The sequence below is a fragment of the Felis catus genome, chromosome C2, assembly GCF_018350175.1.
Source record: "Felis catus isolate Fca126 chromosome C2, F.catus_Fca126_mat1.0, whole genome shotgun sequence".
NCBI classification, from domain to species: domain Eukaryota; kingdom Metazoa; phylum Chordata; class Mammalia; order Carnivora; family Felidae; genus Felis; species Felis catus.
The window spans coordinates 34,571,936-34,587,875 of record NC_058376.1 but is presented as its reverse complement, the minus strand read 5'-3'; the positions used below and the strand labels follow the sequence as shown (position 1 = coordinate 34,587,875).

At 36.3% G+C, this 15,940-nt stretch overlaps 1 protein-coding gene across 4 annotated transcripts in view; it reads left to right on the top strand.

Moving 5' to 3' along the window:
• GBE1 (1,4-alpha-glucan branching enzyme 1) overlaps positions 1-15,940 on the top strand; it is a 290,641-nt gene that overhangs the window by 223,167 nt on the left and 51,534 nt on the right. For all 4 annotated transcript variants that reach the window (XM_019839239.3, NM_001009872.1, XM_045036323.1 and 1 more), the window contains 1 exon segment: positions 14,749-14,933. In XM_019839239.3, coding sequence (XP_019694798.1) covers positions 14,749-14,933 — 185 coding nt within the window.

The window sequence follows — 15,940 nt, the reverse complement described above, 5'->3', positions numbered from 1 at the left end:
GCCATACATGAGGATTTCAGTGAGCGGTTTCTTTCCAGTCTCATTTCCTGTGGTCATATGCTTCGCCTTGAAATGTCTCTACTTAGCTCTCGGTAATTCATTCGGGAAATCTGTTCATCTCTATTACTGTGGATGTTTGCAAAAGGCACCAACTCTGACTCAGTGGTAGCATATCCCAATTATAGGCAAATTGTAGGGGAAAATAGCACAATTTGACTCCATTACTAAACTTTGGAGTCTACACCTAAAGTTAGAATAGCCACAAAATCGCACGTGTATAATCAATTTTGTAATCAGCCAATATATTATTTTTCACATTCCTGTTTTCTTGACTTGTTTTCTACCACCTAAAAAGGTGTGGAGTCTTTCAGCTCGTGCCCTGTTCACATGCACACCGTTAACACTGTTTAGAGTCCTATCCATTAACAAACCGTTTCCGAAGGCATTTGTAATTTGCTTGCAAAAAATCTGGATTCAGCTAAGATTGCATTACTCAAACTCTTCCCATCTCTTTCTTAGTGTGGTTTATTCCCCTGCTTCTCCCCCCTCACAGAAAATGTTGGGTCCTCTGTTTCCTGCAGCTTCACAATGGTTTCAGAATGAATGGCAAAGCCCACTACCTGCTGCTATGAATTTTCTTAAGAAAATAGTGTCTAGTTTTTTAAAAAAATTTTTTTTTGTATTTTTGCCTAAAAGTGACAGTTATTCTCTATTTAGTCTTATTTGTTTTGTTCATTGTTTTATTCTTGGTTTGATTACACCTTTATTATTTATTTTAAATCAAAACTGTGCCACAAAAATTGCATGTAGGTCAAAGTACACATAGCAACAGAAACCATTTGAAATTCTTACTGACTTGGCTTTCAGAGTAGCCAATGTACGATTAGGTAAGATAATAAAAGGGCTATAAAAACATGGTTTATCTTTTCTCTCCTGATTTACATCCACTCATCCCCCCCACCCCATGGTGTGGATAGGCTCTGCTTTATCTACCCCTCCCCACCCCTTAGTGATGAAGTTTTGGGGTGGTGGGGGTCTTGTGGGGCGGTCCAGAGCAGACGGCCAAGAAAGAATTCTTGGAGACATCTTTGGTGCAAAAAGGTGATTTTATTAAAGCATTGGGACAGGACCCTTGGGCAGGAAGAGCTGCACTGGGGTGCTGATACTTAACTCATTATATACCCTCAGGTTGGGAGGGGGTCAAGGATAGGGTAAGTCTCTAAGGAATTTTGGAAGTGAGGTTTCCAGGACTTGAGGGGCTAACTGTTGCTAGGGAAACACCATTTATCATAGTTTAATAAAACCTCAGTCATGAGACCCCTCAGATGCATATGGGGGTCCATAAGCTTGGAGCATGATTGCCAGCAAATATCCCAGGGCAGTTGGGATAAAGGAAGTACATTTACAAGATCCTTGAGATTGGGACAATGTTAAGCCAAGGTTCTCTTTTGCCCCCAGCAAAATGTCTTCATCCAGGCAGCTGAGCTCCTAGAGGGAGGTCACTCTGCAGGTTTCAAGGACTTGTCAATGGACTGCAGGCAGTAAGGAATTTTAATTTTTCATTTGCCTTAGTTTTCCACATGGCAAGCACTTAAACCCCTTTCCTTTGTTCTTGTGTAGCCAGAAGTGTCTGAGGAATATCACACATATTCCACCTTGGCGGGGGTGGGGAGCAGCCTGTATTTTGCTCTCAGCTTGCCCCAAGCTCTCTCATCGTTATTAGCTTCCTCGGGTTTTCTTATGACCCTCCTAAAGGCCAATTTTGCAATCAGTAAGGAATCATCTGTTGCCCACTTTCTTTATTTGAGTCCTTCAGCTTTGAACTGGGTATTCAAAAGTAAGCTAAAACTTACTCTAAGTAATATATAGCCTACTATAGGAAGCAGACATGATTTCCTTCATTTCTTCTTTCAACACATTTAATAAATCCTTGAATGTGTATTATATATGCCTGCTATTACTTAAACTAGGCAGTAAGGATAAAAGATGAAATTATGGTGTATCTATCCTTCGTCTATTAAGGAGACAGGCAAAAACAAAACAGCGGATACCACACCAAAAAAATCATAGTATTCAATAATTGCTTCAATAAGGAAAAATATATATCTAAGTGTAAGTGGAAACTCAAGCACCAAAGCTTTCCTGCAGGATATTAAAGGCCTCATGGAGACCAAACAACTATAACATGAAGTAACATCCAGATAGCAGAACATGCAAGGCACAAGTCAGTAATAAATTTACTTTCTTTGTAAACTTGATAGTGAAATTGGAAATGCATTCTTACACATCTTTTTATACTTTTTTGTTATCCTTCCTAATGTCTGTACATTCATAACAGATTTCCAGCTAATGTTGCTCAAATTAAGTACCTCGTGCCAGATACCCTAGAAAGAATACAGACAAATCTAACTTTGAATACCAACCTTGACAGCTAATACATGCATAATCTTAGAAAGTCACATATATTCCTGAACTATTGTCTGAAAATGGGAATAAAGTCCCCTCCCATATTGAAGGTTTTTGTGACTATTATTTGAAATAACTTCTAAAATTCTAGCATAGAGTCCGTGTATACAGAGGGTTCTCAAGGAATTACTGTTGCTTTTATTATCTTAATATAGTTTTATGATTACGTTTCATTTATTTAAAATGTTCTTCCATGTTCTTGATTTAAATGAAAGCATGATGAGATAAGTCCTTACCCTTCAATATAAGAATGCTAATTCTTTAGCATAACTAGCAAGACTGGATTATAAGTGTGTCTTCATTTATTCTACTACATGTATATGCAATATAAAGTTATCCTTATATTGTACATGTGAACATTGATAGTTAAGAGTGTTTTATGTTTGTTTTATTTTGACAACTTTCTTATCAAAATGCTTAACCTAACCATTTACTTCATCCACTATCCCCTGCCTTGCTGATAGGAATTTACTCTTTATAGCAATTGTAATCATGTAGATAAGTAGAGGGATTGATGGGTTTGACCATTGTCCACCCATAGTTTAAGTTGGAATTTTTTTTTTTTTTTTGAAGTGCCCAGAGCTCATTTGGCCCTTTCTTGAAGACTTTTTATGCATAATTTATCAAGGAGAAGATTGGGGGTATCCACCAGCATTGCTACAATGGTTCTAACTTTAAGCACCATTCCTGGCCTCTTTCAGGGGTGTGGGTGGTAATACTAGATGGAAAGGGAGAGCATGTATGGTGTTTGACTCAGGTCACCGTCCCCTTTACCTAGGACACTAACGACTAGAATTTCTCGTGTATTTTATTCAAAATATTAGTGGGTAAATTTGTTGTAGGAATTCTAAGAAAATCTAATAGTATACTAGTCTTTTTTTGTAATGTCTTAAGATATGGTGCATTTTATATACTATAAAACACCTCAGAATTTAAAATTTATGAGTCCAAAGCTTACGTATAGTTAAGGCAGACCATTCACTCCTAGGTATTTAGTTAGATACTCCCTGTCAGAATATCCTAGAATAAACAAAGAGGAAAAATAAAGCATCTAATACTCAACATACAGTTTTCAATTCTTTGGTTTTACTGCATGCGTCATGCTATTGCTCCCTTTCTATTCACAAATATTCTGTCGTGTTACTCAGTCTGTTTGCTATAGGACTTGAGATTTTAGTTCAACCATGACTCCTGTTGCTGTTGACCACTATTTCCTCAACAAAACCCTCCTTCCCTGGGGTCAGTCTTCAGTCTCCCCCACTACCCCTAGCCATGACTTTCCTCTTCTCTCTCTGGCCCTTCCCCCTCAGGTTTCTTTTCAGACCCCTCTTCCTTTGCCCCATGGTGCCATGTGAGTGTTCCTCGGGCTTTGTCCCTTTATGCTCTTTTTCCTGCATGTTCTTCCCGGGCAATTTCATCCACTCCCATGACATCAGTTACCCTGTATGTTTCTGAAAGCCATATACATGCCTAGTATGCAAAGACAGTTTTTATTTCTGAACACCACAGGTATTTTCTAGAATTCACAGATTAGGTTTCTAAGACGGCCACTCCCCGCTTTGCCTGTCCAATGGCATAGTTTCGGGCCTGTCTTCTACCTTGCTCTGCCTCCATCTCAGTGCCTCCACGGTTTCCTTTTTGCAAGGGGAGGTGAGGACTCGGTGGGATTTGTTGGCATTCTCTCCTTTCCTTTCCTACTACTCTGTTGTTTTTTACTCTTATCCTTTCACTTTTTTGAGCCCTGTCCTCCATACCCTCTCAAAAGGAAATATATGTATTTATACTTGTTTAATTTTGTCTTTCTTCCCCTGTTAGGTTGTGAGCTCTATGAGGACAGGGATCATGCTGATATGCAGTAAGCATGTTATCTGATGCACAGGATACACTTTAATGCTCTTAAAATTATAATCAATCTGGGTACCTGGGTGGCTCAGTCGGTTATGCATCTATGACTCTTGATTTCAGCTTAGGTCTTGATCTCATGGTTGGTGGGATTGAGCCCTGTGTTGAGCTCTGCACTGACAGCACAGAGCCTGCTTGGGATCCTCTCTCTCCCTGTCTCTCTCCCTCTCCCCTGCTTGCTCACTCTCTAAATAAGTACACATTATAAAAATTATTTTTAAAAAATATAGTCTTGTGTTGTAGGTGAGCATATGACCAATACAACAAGTCCTGGAGTTCAGAATATTATCAGTGATTTGTACCTTTTAAAGGAGGAGTGTGCATGAGAGAGGTTCCATGGGGGGATCCCGGAGACCTAGAGACCAAACTAGGTTGAGCATTTGACTTCAAAACAGTCTTCAGGACATTGAACTCTGTTTTTACTATTTTCATTAGGACTGTACCATATATACATATTTACATGCACTCCCGTATGTATTTATACACATATTATATTTATTTAAAGTGTATGTATAAATACACTTGGCATCAACCATGAGTTACCTAAAATCCACAGCACAGAGGCTGGGGTGGACTGTAATGGTAAATCCCCAGCACCACTGCTGAGTTTTATTCTGCTTGCCTCTGTTGACATACCCTCTTCTGGGTCTGATTGTTATATTTCATTTCTGTGCCTCAAAAGAGATGATGTTAGATCTTTAACAATTGTAGAGGGAAAAATCCAACTTTAACAAATATTAAGGGAGTCTCTGTTGTAGGTATAGTGCAGTGGAGCATGCTATGGAGGGGGATTAAAAAAAAAGGGTGTGGCACCTGCCACAGAACCCAGAGATCAGAACCATCAGAACCACATTGATCAGTACCAAAGGTGGGACAGAGGAATGAATAGAAAGTTTATTTTTATATTTGGAAAAATATTTTATGTTGTGCCCCATCCTTTGGTGAGTTGAGTAATCACTAACAGACTAGAGGAAGACCAAAGTGTTTGATTTGAAAGTAGATACTTCCTTCTAAGAGTTAGTCTTCAGTACAGTTAAAAGGAGTAGGAACGAAAGTTTTTTTTTACATTTTTAGGAGCACTATACCTTATTCTCATAGCTACATTCATTCAGTATAACATCCACAGTATGGAGGCTGTGATAGACTTTAATTAATTCCTAGGTAAAATTAGTATGCATTACAGTTTAGAGAAACAAAACACACAAACCTGCTAATCAAAATGTTCAGCTAATAGAGCTGGGGCTTTTTTTCATTAGTTGTATTGTCTCGAATTTCATCACTGAACCAGCTGGCTTCTTGTCAATTTATAGTTTGGACCTTTACATCAAACAGCAAAAAATTAATTACAGGAAAAGCAATCCCAATAGGAATTTTGTGCCTAGAGGTTTTTCACAATTAACCAGACATGAATGGTGCTGTTTACAGAGGAAATGGAAAGGAAAGAAGGAACTTGGTAGAATTTTCTAGAATCATTAATTAACTATAGCAATGTTAGTCATTTGCTTCACTGTTTTTGTTTTAAACTTATTTATTAGCCAGAGCTTTCAGTTTTTCTGGAAGCCCCCAGTTCTGTTACTATAGTGAGTGCAATGAATCATGGCATGAACTGTGAATTCTCTTACAAAATAGCCCAAGTGACAGCTCAAAAAATTACTGTCTTCCCTTCATTTGGAAATAAGTAACATTCTATGTGTTACATTACTGATCATAGTCATAATTTAACAAGCAGAAAGATCATCCTTTGATGGTTAATGCCAAGTTACTTGCAATGCATATTTTTGACTTAGAAGTATTGTTCCTGAGTGTCACAGTCATTGCCTCTGTGTGCTAGAGTCAGTTTAAATGTGACTTTTCTAAGCTTCTTATCTGTTGAATAAAACAACTCAAGGTTTTAAAAATGCTTCCCTCAATTTAGGCTTCCACATTTTCTTTTCTTTTTTATATAGTTTAGAAACTCTTACTTTATGACCCATTCTTCTAGTTACTAATACAGTGAGTAGTTCTTACCTTTTTTAAGACTCAGACTCCCGGAGAATGTGAAGGAAACATTTCTCTCCTCAGAAACACACACAGATGAATATGAATACAACATTTTGCATGAAATATCAGGAAATCCCTAGCAATACATGAACTCCAAGTTACAAATGCTTGTTGCATTCATGGAGGAATATATACATATGTTATATATGAATGTATACATAACATTTGTATATGATTTGGAAGTATATATACATACATTATTTTTATTTTGTTAAATTAAAATACTTATTCATATTATGTGTCTACTATTCCATCAAGTTATCTGTGCTAAAACAAATCAATTACCTTTTGTGCCATCACCTGAATAAATTTAGATTTCTTATCCATCTTTATATACAGCAGCCCTTAGTTATAAGCTTATTTGGGTGGCCATATTTCACTGTACTGTCTCAAGTGCTGCCACATTTCCTAAGTAATTTGTAGACCATAGCTGAGAAGAACATTCTTAACTTGTTTTAATGGTAGTATTTTTCTTCATTAGGTTTGTGAGCTGTGAGCTAGTGTAAGATACTAACAGGCATTTTCCAGTTTTCTCTGTTCAGTCTGAGAATGGTTCACTATTATTCCAAGGTCACTTTGAAAGTCTTTCTGTGATTTGCTTCCATTTATTTTATGCTTGTGTTTACAGTTTTGGACCAAATATGAAATTTAATGTTGCGTTTGTCTACATTAAACTTAATTTGCCCCTTGTCAGCTCATTTACAACAGAGATAACATTCAAAAGCCACCCTGTAGAATGTTTTGTCTGCAATCACTAACATAATTTTTCTATCTATTTCCTTGTTGTATGCAACTTTCTCTTTTGGTTTAAAAAGAAGCCTGTCCAGGAGATTTTCAGAAAATTTAAATTAGTCTCTAATAGAGATTAATAAACAATTCTCTACTAGAATAGGGTCTTCATTAAATCTTGAATTTTTTTTAATGACTCTTTTTTCTAACTTAGAAATTCAATTTCATTTTCCATAATATATAAATATGCTATTGCAATGTTTTTTTTAAAGTAGTGACTTTATACTTATAAAGGATAAATGAAGTGAAAAGTTAAAATACATTAAAAAAAATCCTAAATTGGATTATGACACCAAACATTTGTCTTGCTTTCATCTTTGTCTTTTATTTTTTCAAGTTCTTAATTTGACCTCATGTAACCTGCTTTTTATTAATTGTTAATAATTTTTAATATGCTGTTAAAAGATGCATGTTTAAAGTTAACAAGTCTTAGAGCACAATAAAGTGAAATCTTAAATTCAAATGATTAAAAATACTTTTAAAGTAGAATTTTAAACATATGCACTGAAGAATATAATTGTGGGTGTGTGGTGAACATTATTTCCAGCAACAGCTTGTTAATTTGTGCCTATGTCTTCAAATAATTAGTCATGTTCAAAACCTGGGAAATGTTTTCTCTTAGAATCATATCTGCTTTTTACCTTCTCAACAGCTATTCTACATATTCAGTTTTGTGAGGGAAATACCAGGCAAGTGTACAGAGATGTATTTATAAAATTGCTCACATTTTATAAGAATAAAATAGTAAAAAAAAAAAAAAAAAAGCCAAAATGACTAACATGAGGAAAATGGTTAAATAAAATTGCATTGTATACACGTAAGGAAGTACCATCCTGGAGAGGTATATACTTCTTGAGATGGAGAATGCTTATATTAAAATTCAAAATAGCATAGAAGTCTATGTTTCTTCAAAACAAGTTATAGGGAGATAAGATAGATGAGAGGATGGTTATGTATATGGATATAGAGATACAGATATACAGTTATAGATATAGATATAAATGAAAATAAATAAAATATTTACTGAAAGAGAACAGTGTTATCTTAGTGTACTTGGCCTGCTATAACAAAATGCCACAGAGCCGGTAGCTTGTAAACAACAGAAATGTATTTGTCATGCTTTCTGGAGTTTGGAAGTCCAAGATCAGAGTCCCAGGACGGTCAAATGAAGACCTTCTTCCCGTTCTCAGACTTCTAGTTTATCCCTACCTGGTGGAAGGGGCAGTGGAGCTCTGTGGAGTCTTCTTTATAAGAAGATGAATCCTATCCAGGAGGGCTTCACCCTCATGACATAAACATCTTCCAAAGGCCCTACCTCCTAATACTATCACATTGAGGATTAGGATTGCAACATACAAATTTTGGGGGAACAGTAATATTCAGACCATAGCAAGTGGTTATTTCATAAGATTTTAGATTATGTGTGTGGGTGTGTGTGCAATTGTGTTTTTTTAAAAAAAAAATGTGCTATGAGTGTGTTACTTCCATAGTAAAAGAAAGTATAATACTATAATAAAATAATATTTATTGTCACATATTATGTGTCTTGTATTCCTCTCAATAATCTGTATACCTTACCTCATTGTAATTGTGCTACTCTTAAATCCTTATTTATGTTATAGATTATAAGGATGTGGATTTTCATGCTAGAATGTTAGAAGTAAATGATAATGTGATTTCACATTGTATCAGTTTTTGAATGGAATTCATAAGCCCTTAAGGCTATATCCAGTGTGTGTGTGTGTGTGTGTGTGTGTGTGTGTGTGTGTGTGTGTGTGTGTGTTTCTGGGGACCAGGTACTTAGCTTTTAATCAGATTATAAAATGGGTTCATACCTTCCTCAGTAGTTTTGGTCAAACACCATCCCATTCTATACTGATGAAAACTATACTGCCAAGGAGGAATTCTAAGAGAGAAACTAAACCATACAGTGGAGAATTTATACTTTCGCCTTCTTAGTCTACCTAAGGCAGTTGGAAAAGATAACAAGCAACAGAGGCTATAACCTGAGGTCACATTTTCTAGAAAGCTGGGGAGAAATTAGGAGATACGGGAGCCTCAAGTGTCAATAGTGTTCCAGCTAAAGCAGAACTCTAGTTTTAGACGGTTCCTAAAATGTTAATTTTAAGTGGAATGTAACCAACTGTATACTATGTATACTTATATAGTAAATGATACATATAGTATATAAATATATATGCTATATATAGTATATGTGTAGTATATATACCATTATATTTTTTATATAACAACCCTATATACATATATACATATGTATGTATATATATATATATATATATATATATATATATATATATATATATGTATAACCCTTGAGAACATGTTCAGAGGTTTTACAAAATGAACAGGTAGAAATAACAAAGGAAGAAAGTAGAGAGGGGATTCCTAACACAGCCATCTGGTTTACCCCATCCGTATGGGTGTCTTATAGCAAAATTATTTTCACACTAAATTCTGCTTTTTAAATGTCTAAAATAGTAGATAATATAAACGTCACTAACACTTGGCTTAGGAAAATTGGTTTGTATTATTAAAAATATGAATAAAGGGGGCAGCTGTGTGGCTCAGTCAATTAAGCGTCCAACTCTTAATCTTAACTCAGGTCTTGATCTCAGAGTCCTGAGTTCAAACCCCACAGTGGGCTCCATGCTGGGCATAAAGCCTACTTAAAAAAAAAAAAAAATGAATAATTGCATCAGTGTAGAATTTCAGTACTTTAAAGAAAGGAGTAAGTTTGTATCATGAAAAATAAGAGGAGTCAACTAACTAGTTGCCTGTTGAATTCATCCTGGTTACTTGTATGTCTGCTGTAGAGTAGGGTGAATCAGTTCCCTCTTAGATTTTAGCTTTATTATAACTCTCATGTATTGCCCTTTATGTAATTCTTTGCTGAGCAGCATCAGTAATGCGCAGACGTGTGTAACATGAAAGCTTCTGTACATTAGAAGCTGATAACTGCCAGACCCTGTGCCCGGCACCTCATTTACCATGTTTGAATCATAAAAGAGTGTTTATGAAACATATTATCCTATTTTACAAACGAGTAAACTGAGCACTGGAGAGATTAGATTGCCTACATTCATGTACAAGCGGCTCACTAGAATTAAAACACAAGTCTTGCTGTGTCCATGGGCATCATAATGCATAACTTTTACTTAGACATGTAAAGAACTTTCAAATCTCTACCCTGTTCTCCTTCAGGTGTGGCCTTTAGCCCACCTCCTTTCAGTACAGGGAGGTTGAAGAAAATGTAGATTCCTGTCTGGGACTGTGCCTAAAGGTAATGAATCAGGTACTGAATGTTCATCTGGAGGATGGACATTTTTAATAAGCTTCCTTGGAATCTATAAACCTCCTCTGGAGCGTACTATAGATGGAAAAGCACAGCCTTACATTATTTTATTCCTATACCAAATGGATGGTAATATAGCAGATTCTGGGTTGGTTTGTTTTTTTGTTTGGTTGGTTGGTTTCGTTTTGTGGTTTGTTTTGTTTTTTTTAGTGTTTCTTAGTTTATAGCATTTGTCACTGACCATCCTTTTTGAAACTCTTCTTAGCCTTTGATGTATTTCTTTGGATGTCCCTCTTACTTTGGTAACCATTGTTCCTCAGTCTTTTCTAATTAATCTTCTGCTGGCAGTTCCTTAGGATGCTGTCCACGGGCCTTTTTCCTTTTGTGTATATATCTACTGTCTCTTAGTGAGGCCTTAACAAATTACTCTTGGTCCTCACCCCCAATTCTCTCCTGAATTTCAGTACCTTATTTTTATCAATGTTATTATATATCCACGGATGCCTGTGTATTCTTCAGTTCTTAAATTTAGCATGCCAAAAAACTCATTATCTCCTTCCCACACACTTCCTTTGTCACCATTTTTCTCTAGTGCGGTTAATGCTGGCACTACTCAGTCAACCGAGCTTGGAACTTTAAAACCACCCTTAGAGTTCCCTTTTCTTTACAACCTGCATTGATCAGGCAGTCATCAAATCCTGTTATTTTCCACCTCGTAAATGTCATTTGTGGTTTTTTTTGTTTCCTTTTGTTTTGTTTGGGTACAGTTGACACACAATGTTACATTAGCTTCAGGTGTTACAGTGATTGACAGATGTATACATTATGCTCTGCTCACCACAAGCTTAGCTATCATCTGTTACTATGCAACACTATTAGAGTATCATTGACTATGTTTCTTATGCTGTACCTTTTATTCCTGTGATTTTTTTCATTCCACATCTGGAAGCCTTTATCTCCTATTCCAGCCACCTATTTTGGCCGCTGTGCCCCAGCAATCTTTAGTTTATTTACTGTATTTCCAAGGCTGATTCCACTTTTTGTTGATTTGAGGGTTTTTTGTTTATTTTGTTTTGTTTTTTACATTCCACTTATGAGTGAAATCATATGGTATTTGCCTTCTGCAGTTGGATTTGTTTCACTTAGCATAACACCATCTAGGTCTATCCATGTTGTTACAAATAGCACAACCTCTTCCTTTTTATGGCTGCATAATATTCCTATACTTTATACACACACACATACATACACACACCACATCTTTCTTATCCATTCATATATCAGTGGACACTTAGGTTGCTTCCTTTTCTAGGGTATTATAAATAATGCTGCAATACACATAGGGTGCATATATCTTTTGGAATTAGTGTTTTTGTGATCCCTGAATAAATACCCAGTAGTGGAATTATGGGATCATATAGTATAATTCTACTTTTCCATACTGTTTTTTACAGTACCTGTACCAATTTACATTCCCATCAACAGTGTACATGAAATGAATTTGAATCATTCTTTTCCTTCTTCCTGCTGCCTCTTGTCATCTCTTACCTTATATTTTGGATTCCATGTTAGTTTTTGTACTATTCAACTATCCCCAATATCCAGTGTCTTTTATCACACCGTCAAGGTATTTTAATAATAAATGCATTTGGACTCCTCATTCCCCAACTTAGAAAATAGCCTTTAGTTCCCTATTGCCTGTAATGTAAGGTCCTAATTTTATGAGGCCTGTCCTAATCTAACCTAATCCTGTCTGTCCCACTTCTCCCCGCCACTAACCCTGTTTCATGGCTAGACCAACTCTTCACTACATTTCACCTTCTCGCTCCAATGCATCTGTGCATGGCATTCCATTAGCTTGGAATCTGTCCATGTAGGAGAGGTTGGTCATTCTTTGCACTGTATTTCCCTGGTATTTATTTCTGACAATATGGTGGAGTTAAGAGTCAGGGTGCTGACACCAGACTGTCTGGGTTCATAGGTCCCTGTACTTAATAACTTTCTATGCTGTAGTTTCCTTACTTATAAACTTGGGACAGTAATACTACCTACTTTAGTGTTGTTGAAGATGGAATGAATTAATTCATGTGCAATGCATGTGCCTGACAGATAATAAGAGACATTAAGCATTTGCTGCTGCCTCTGTGTGATAATCGTGTTGGCAATGATGTAAAAGTCTCCCCCAGAAAAGGCTAAAGGAATTGCTGATTAATATGGTAGTCAACCCAGAGATCACGGCCATACCAAAGTAAAAGTATTGTGCCTATAGAAAGGCTGGATCCAATATGTAGGCTACTAAACTTTAGCTACATCTTGTCATTTCTAGTCTTTCCAAAGTTCTCCACTAGTTGAAATCTCACTAGTACTTAGACATCTAATTTCCCCCAGGCTGGCAGTATCTTCCTTATCAGTAAAGAATGCGCTCTACTACAATTCTGAAGGTGCATGAGTTTGCCAACTAAATGGATGATCAAGCAGGTACCCCATGGACTGCTGTGAATCAGGCTCCAGACCTAAGCAGGACTCCTAAGCACGGAGAGGAAAATTCCTTATGTCACTTGAAGATATCCTAAAGTAAATATAGACCCATAGAATCAGAAATCCAGTTCCCTCCTCTTCACATAGCAGGCAAAATAGTAAGAAATATTTAGACTGAAATGCTAGAATTCAGCAAAATGTTTGTAGACACTTTGTTATGAAAGTGCTATAGATATATTTGTTTGGATATTATTTTTATTTTAATGACTTTGGTCTCAAACAGTTAAATGTAAATTGCAGCATTTCTTAGCAGAGGTTACCATTTTTTTTAAAATTTTTTTTTTAACGTTTATTTATTTTTGAGACAGAGAGAGACAGAGCATGAACGGGGGAGGGGCAAAGAGAGAGGGAGACACAGAATCGGAAACAGGCTCCAGGCTCTGAGCCATCAGCCCAGAGCCCGACGCAGGGGTCGAACTCACGGACCGCGAGATCGTGACCTGAGCTGAAGTCGGACGCTTCACCGACTGAGCCACCCAGGCTCCCCGAGGTTACGATTTTAAAGCAAGTCTACAGTAAATCATTTTGAATTGCATCCTAGTTTCCTAGTTTTTACTTATTGGAATATCATTGTATTAGTTTCATTAAAGTAGGACACTCGTATTGGCTATAGTACTTTCTAACACAAAGGAGAAACTTGTGACTCAGAAAATTGCAGCATTAAAGTGGCAAATGAAAGTAAGTTTTGGAAAGTAGTATTTAATTTTTAAGGGAAAAAAAACTGTAAAGTAGAAATCCACCTTGGGGAAAACAATAAGGGCCAATCTATTAGACAACCAATATCTAAATTCAATTTTGAGAATGAAGAATATGTGGGTGTTACTATTATATTTCATTTTTCAAGTGTATTGACTTTCTGGTTCTCATCATTATAGTGAGAAGTAATATTTAAATAGTTCTAAATGAAGTGTCCTAGGTAAGCACATGCATACACACATACACACACACACACACACACACACACACACACACATGCAGTTGAAATTAAAGATATACATCTAATGGTAACACATGGATCTGAGAAAGAAATAAGGAAAAATGAATACAAGAGTGAAGACTTGGGTTCCTACGGCATCTGAAGTTTAAAACGTACTTGCCTAATGTGGAGATGAGGTAGAAAGCACCTCATTAAAACCTTTGGATTTTAGTCAGAAGAACTAACTTGTAATAGTTGTTTTTTGTACTTACTATCTGTGCGAGCTTGGACAATTCTCTTAACTGTCCAACGCTCTGGATTTCTCATCTGTGAGATGGATATAACAAAGTTTCCCACTGAGAATCAAAATATAATGTGCCTTCAAAGCCTTTGGAAATTGTAAAGCATTGTACAGATTACAGAAATTATGGGAACAGATTTTCGAAGTTACTCAGAGCTAGTGGGTTTATTTCAGAGATGAAATAGTATGATAGAGATAACTGGTCTCAGTTTTGCATGAGGAAAAGGTAGGTTACAAAGGTTGCAAGGGCTATGTGGCTGGACTAACACCAGACCCTGAAATGCTGGGTCTAGATGCGGTCGGTACCCTTTGTGCTGCCCTGTGCTGTCTTTGAAGCAGGGTTGTACATCCTTCACAGGGTGCAGCTATAGTAAATTATAACCTACATTGATTTTAAGGACTTTAACAGATATAATTATTTAGTCACCTTAGGAAGAAATGCTAATATTACTGGGTGAGGCTTATATGTGTTCTTCCACACAGGTAATGAATTTGGCCATCCTGAATGGTTAGACTTCCCAAGAAAAGGAAATAATGAGAGCTACCATTATGCCAGAAGGCAGTTTCATTTAACTGATGATGACCTCCTTCGCTATAAGTTCCTAAATAACTTTGACAGGGATATGAATAAATTGGAAGAAAGATGTGGTTGGCTTTCAGCTCCACAGGTAAGCTCTTTATTCTAAATGTTATGTTTTAGTCACCAATGTTGTACATGCTTGGAATGGCAATCGATTTAAATCTATATGCAGATCTTTTAAACAGCACTTTATTATTCAGTGTGTAGTGCCCTGTAACATACTTCGGGTTGTCAAAACATGTCATTGAAGTCTCTCCGATAGATAATGAAAATCTTAAACATAATGCCCTGTTTACTCTCCTGTTTAGTTTGTTGCTGTTTAAATTTAGTAATTTTTATTTCATTTGGTTAAAATAAATGACAAAAGCTCGGCATGGAGTCCATTTTGGAAATTGCTGTAGAAACATCTTAATTGTTTTGACTGTTTTTCTTTATATAAATAATTTTGCTGTCATAAAGAGACTACTCGGACAACATGTAGATTTCTTTATTCTTCCCCCCGCCCCTCCTTCCTTTACTGCTCTAACTTGTCATCTCACTAGATGCCATTACACCTGCATGCTGTTTTGTATTTTTCATGAGCTTGATTCTCCTCTGGAATTAAAGTCCCCGTTTTCAATAAGTTTTAGAAAATGTAATTAACAGGTGCAAATTTTATACAGGCTTTTTTCCTTTGCAAAAATTAGCATATAGTATGTGTTACTTATAATCCATTTACTTTTTACTGGTGCTGTTTGAAATTACTGTTGATGTGTTTTTACTTTGGTGTCTATGATTTTTTTTTTTAATGGTTGAACAAAGGTACTTATATATTCACTAAGATTGGCTACATGACACGAATGCCCTAATCACATTTATTAGTAATGCAATTTCCAAAAGAGAGAGCAAAATGATGCTCCTTTTCAACATGAACAATGTTGAATACCAAAAGGCATGCTGTTTACTCTAGAGTCTTAGTTCACATTGCTAAATTACCAAGAGTGGCTCTGCTGATATGCATGGAAATAAGTCCTTTCAAAGCTGGAGCTGCAAGGGGGTGGTGTTGAAAAAGCAAAGGCTTCTCACTGCCTACTGAAAACATGATGTATAACATGG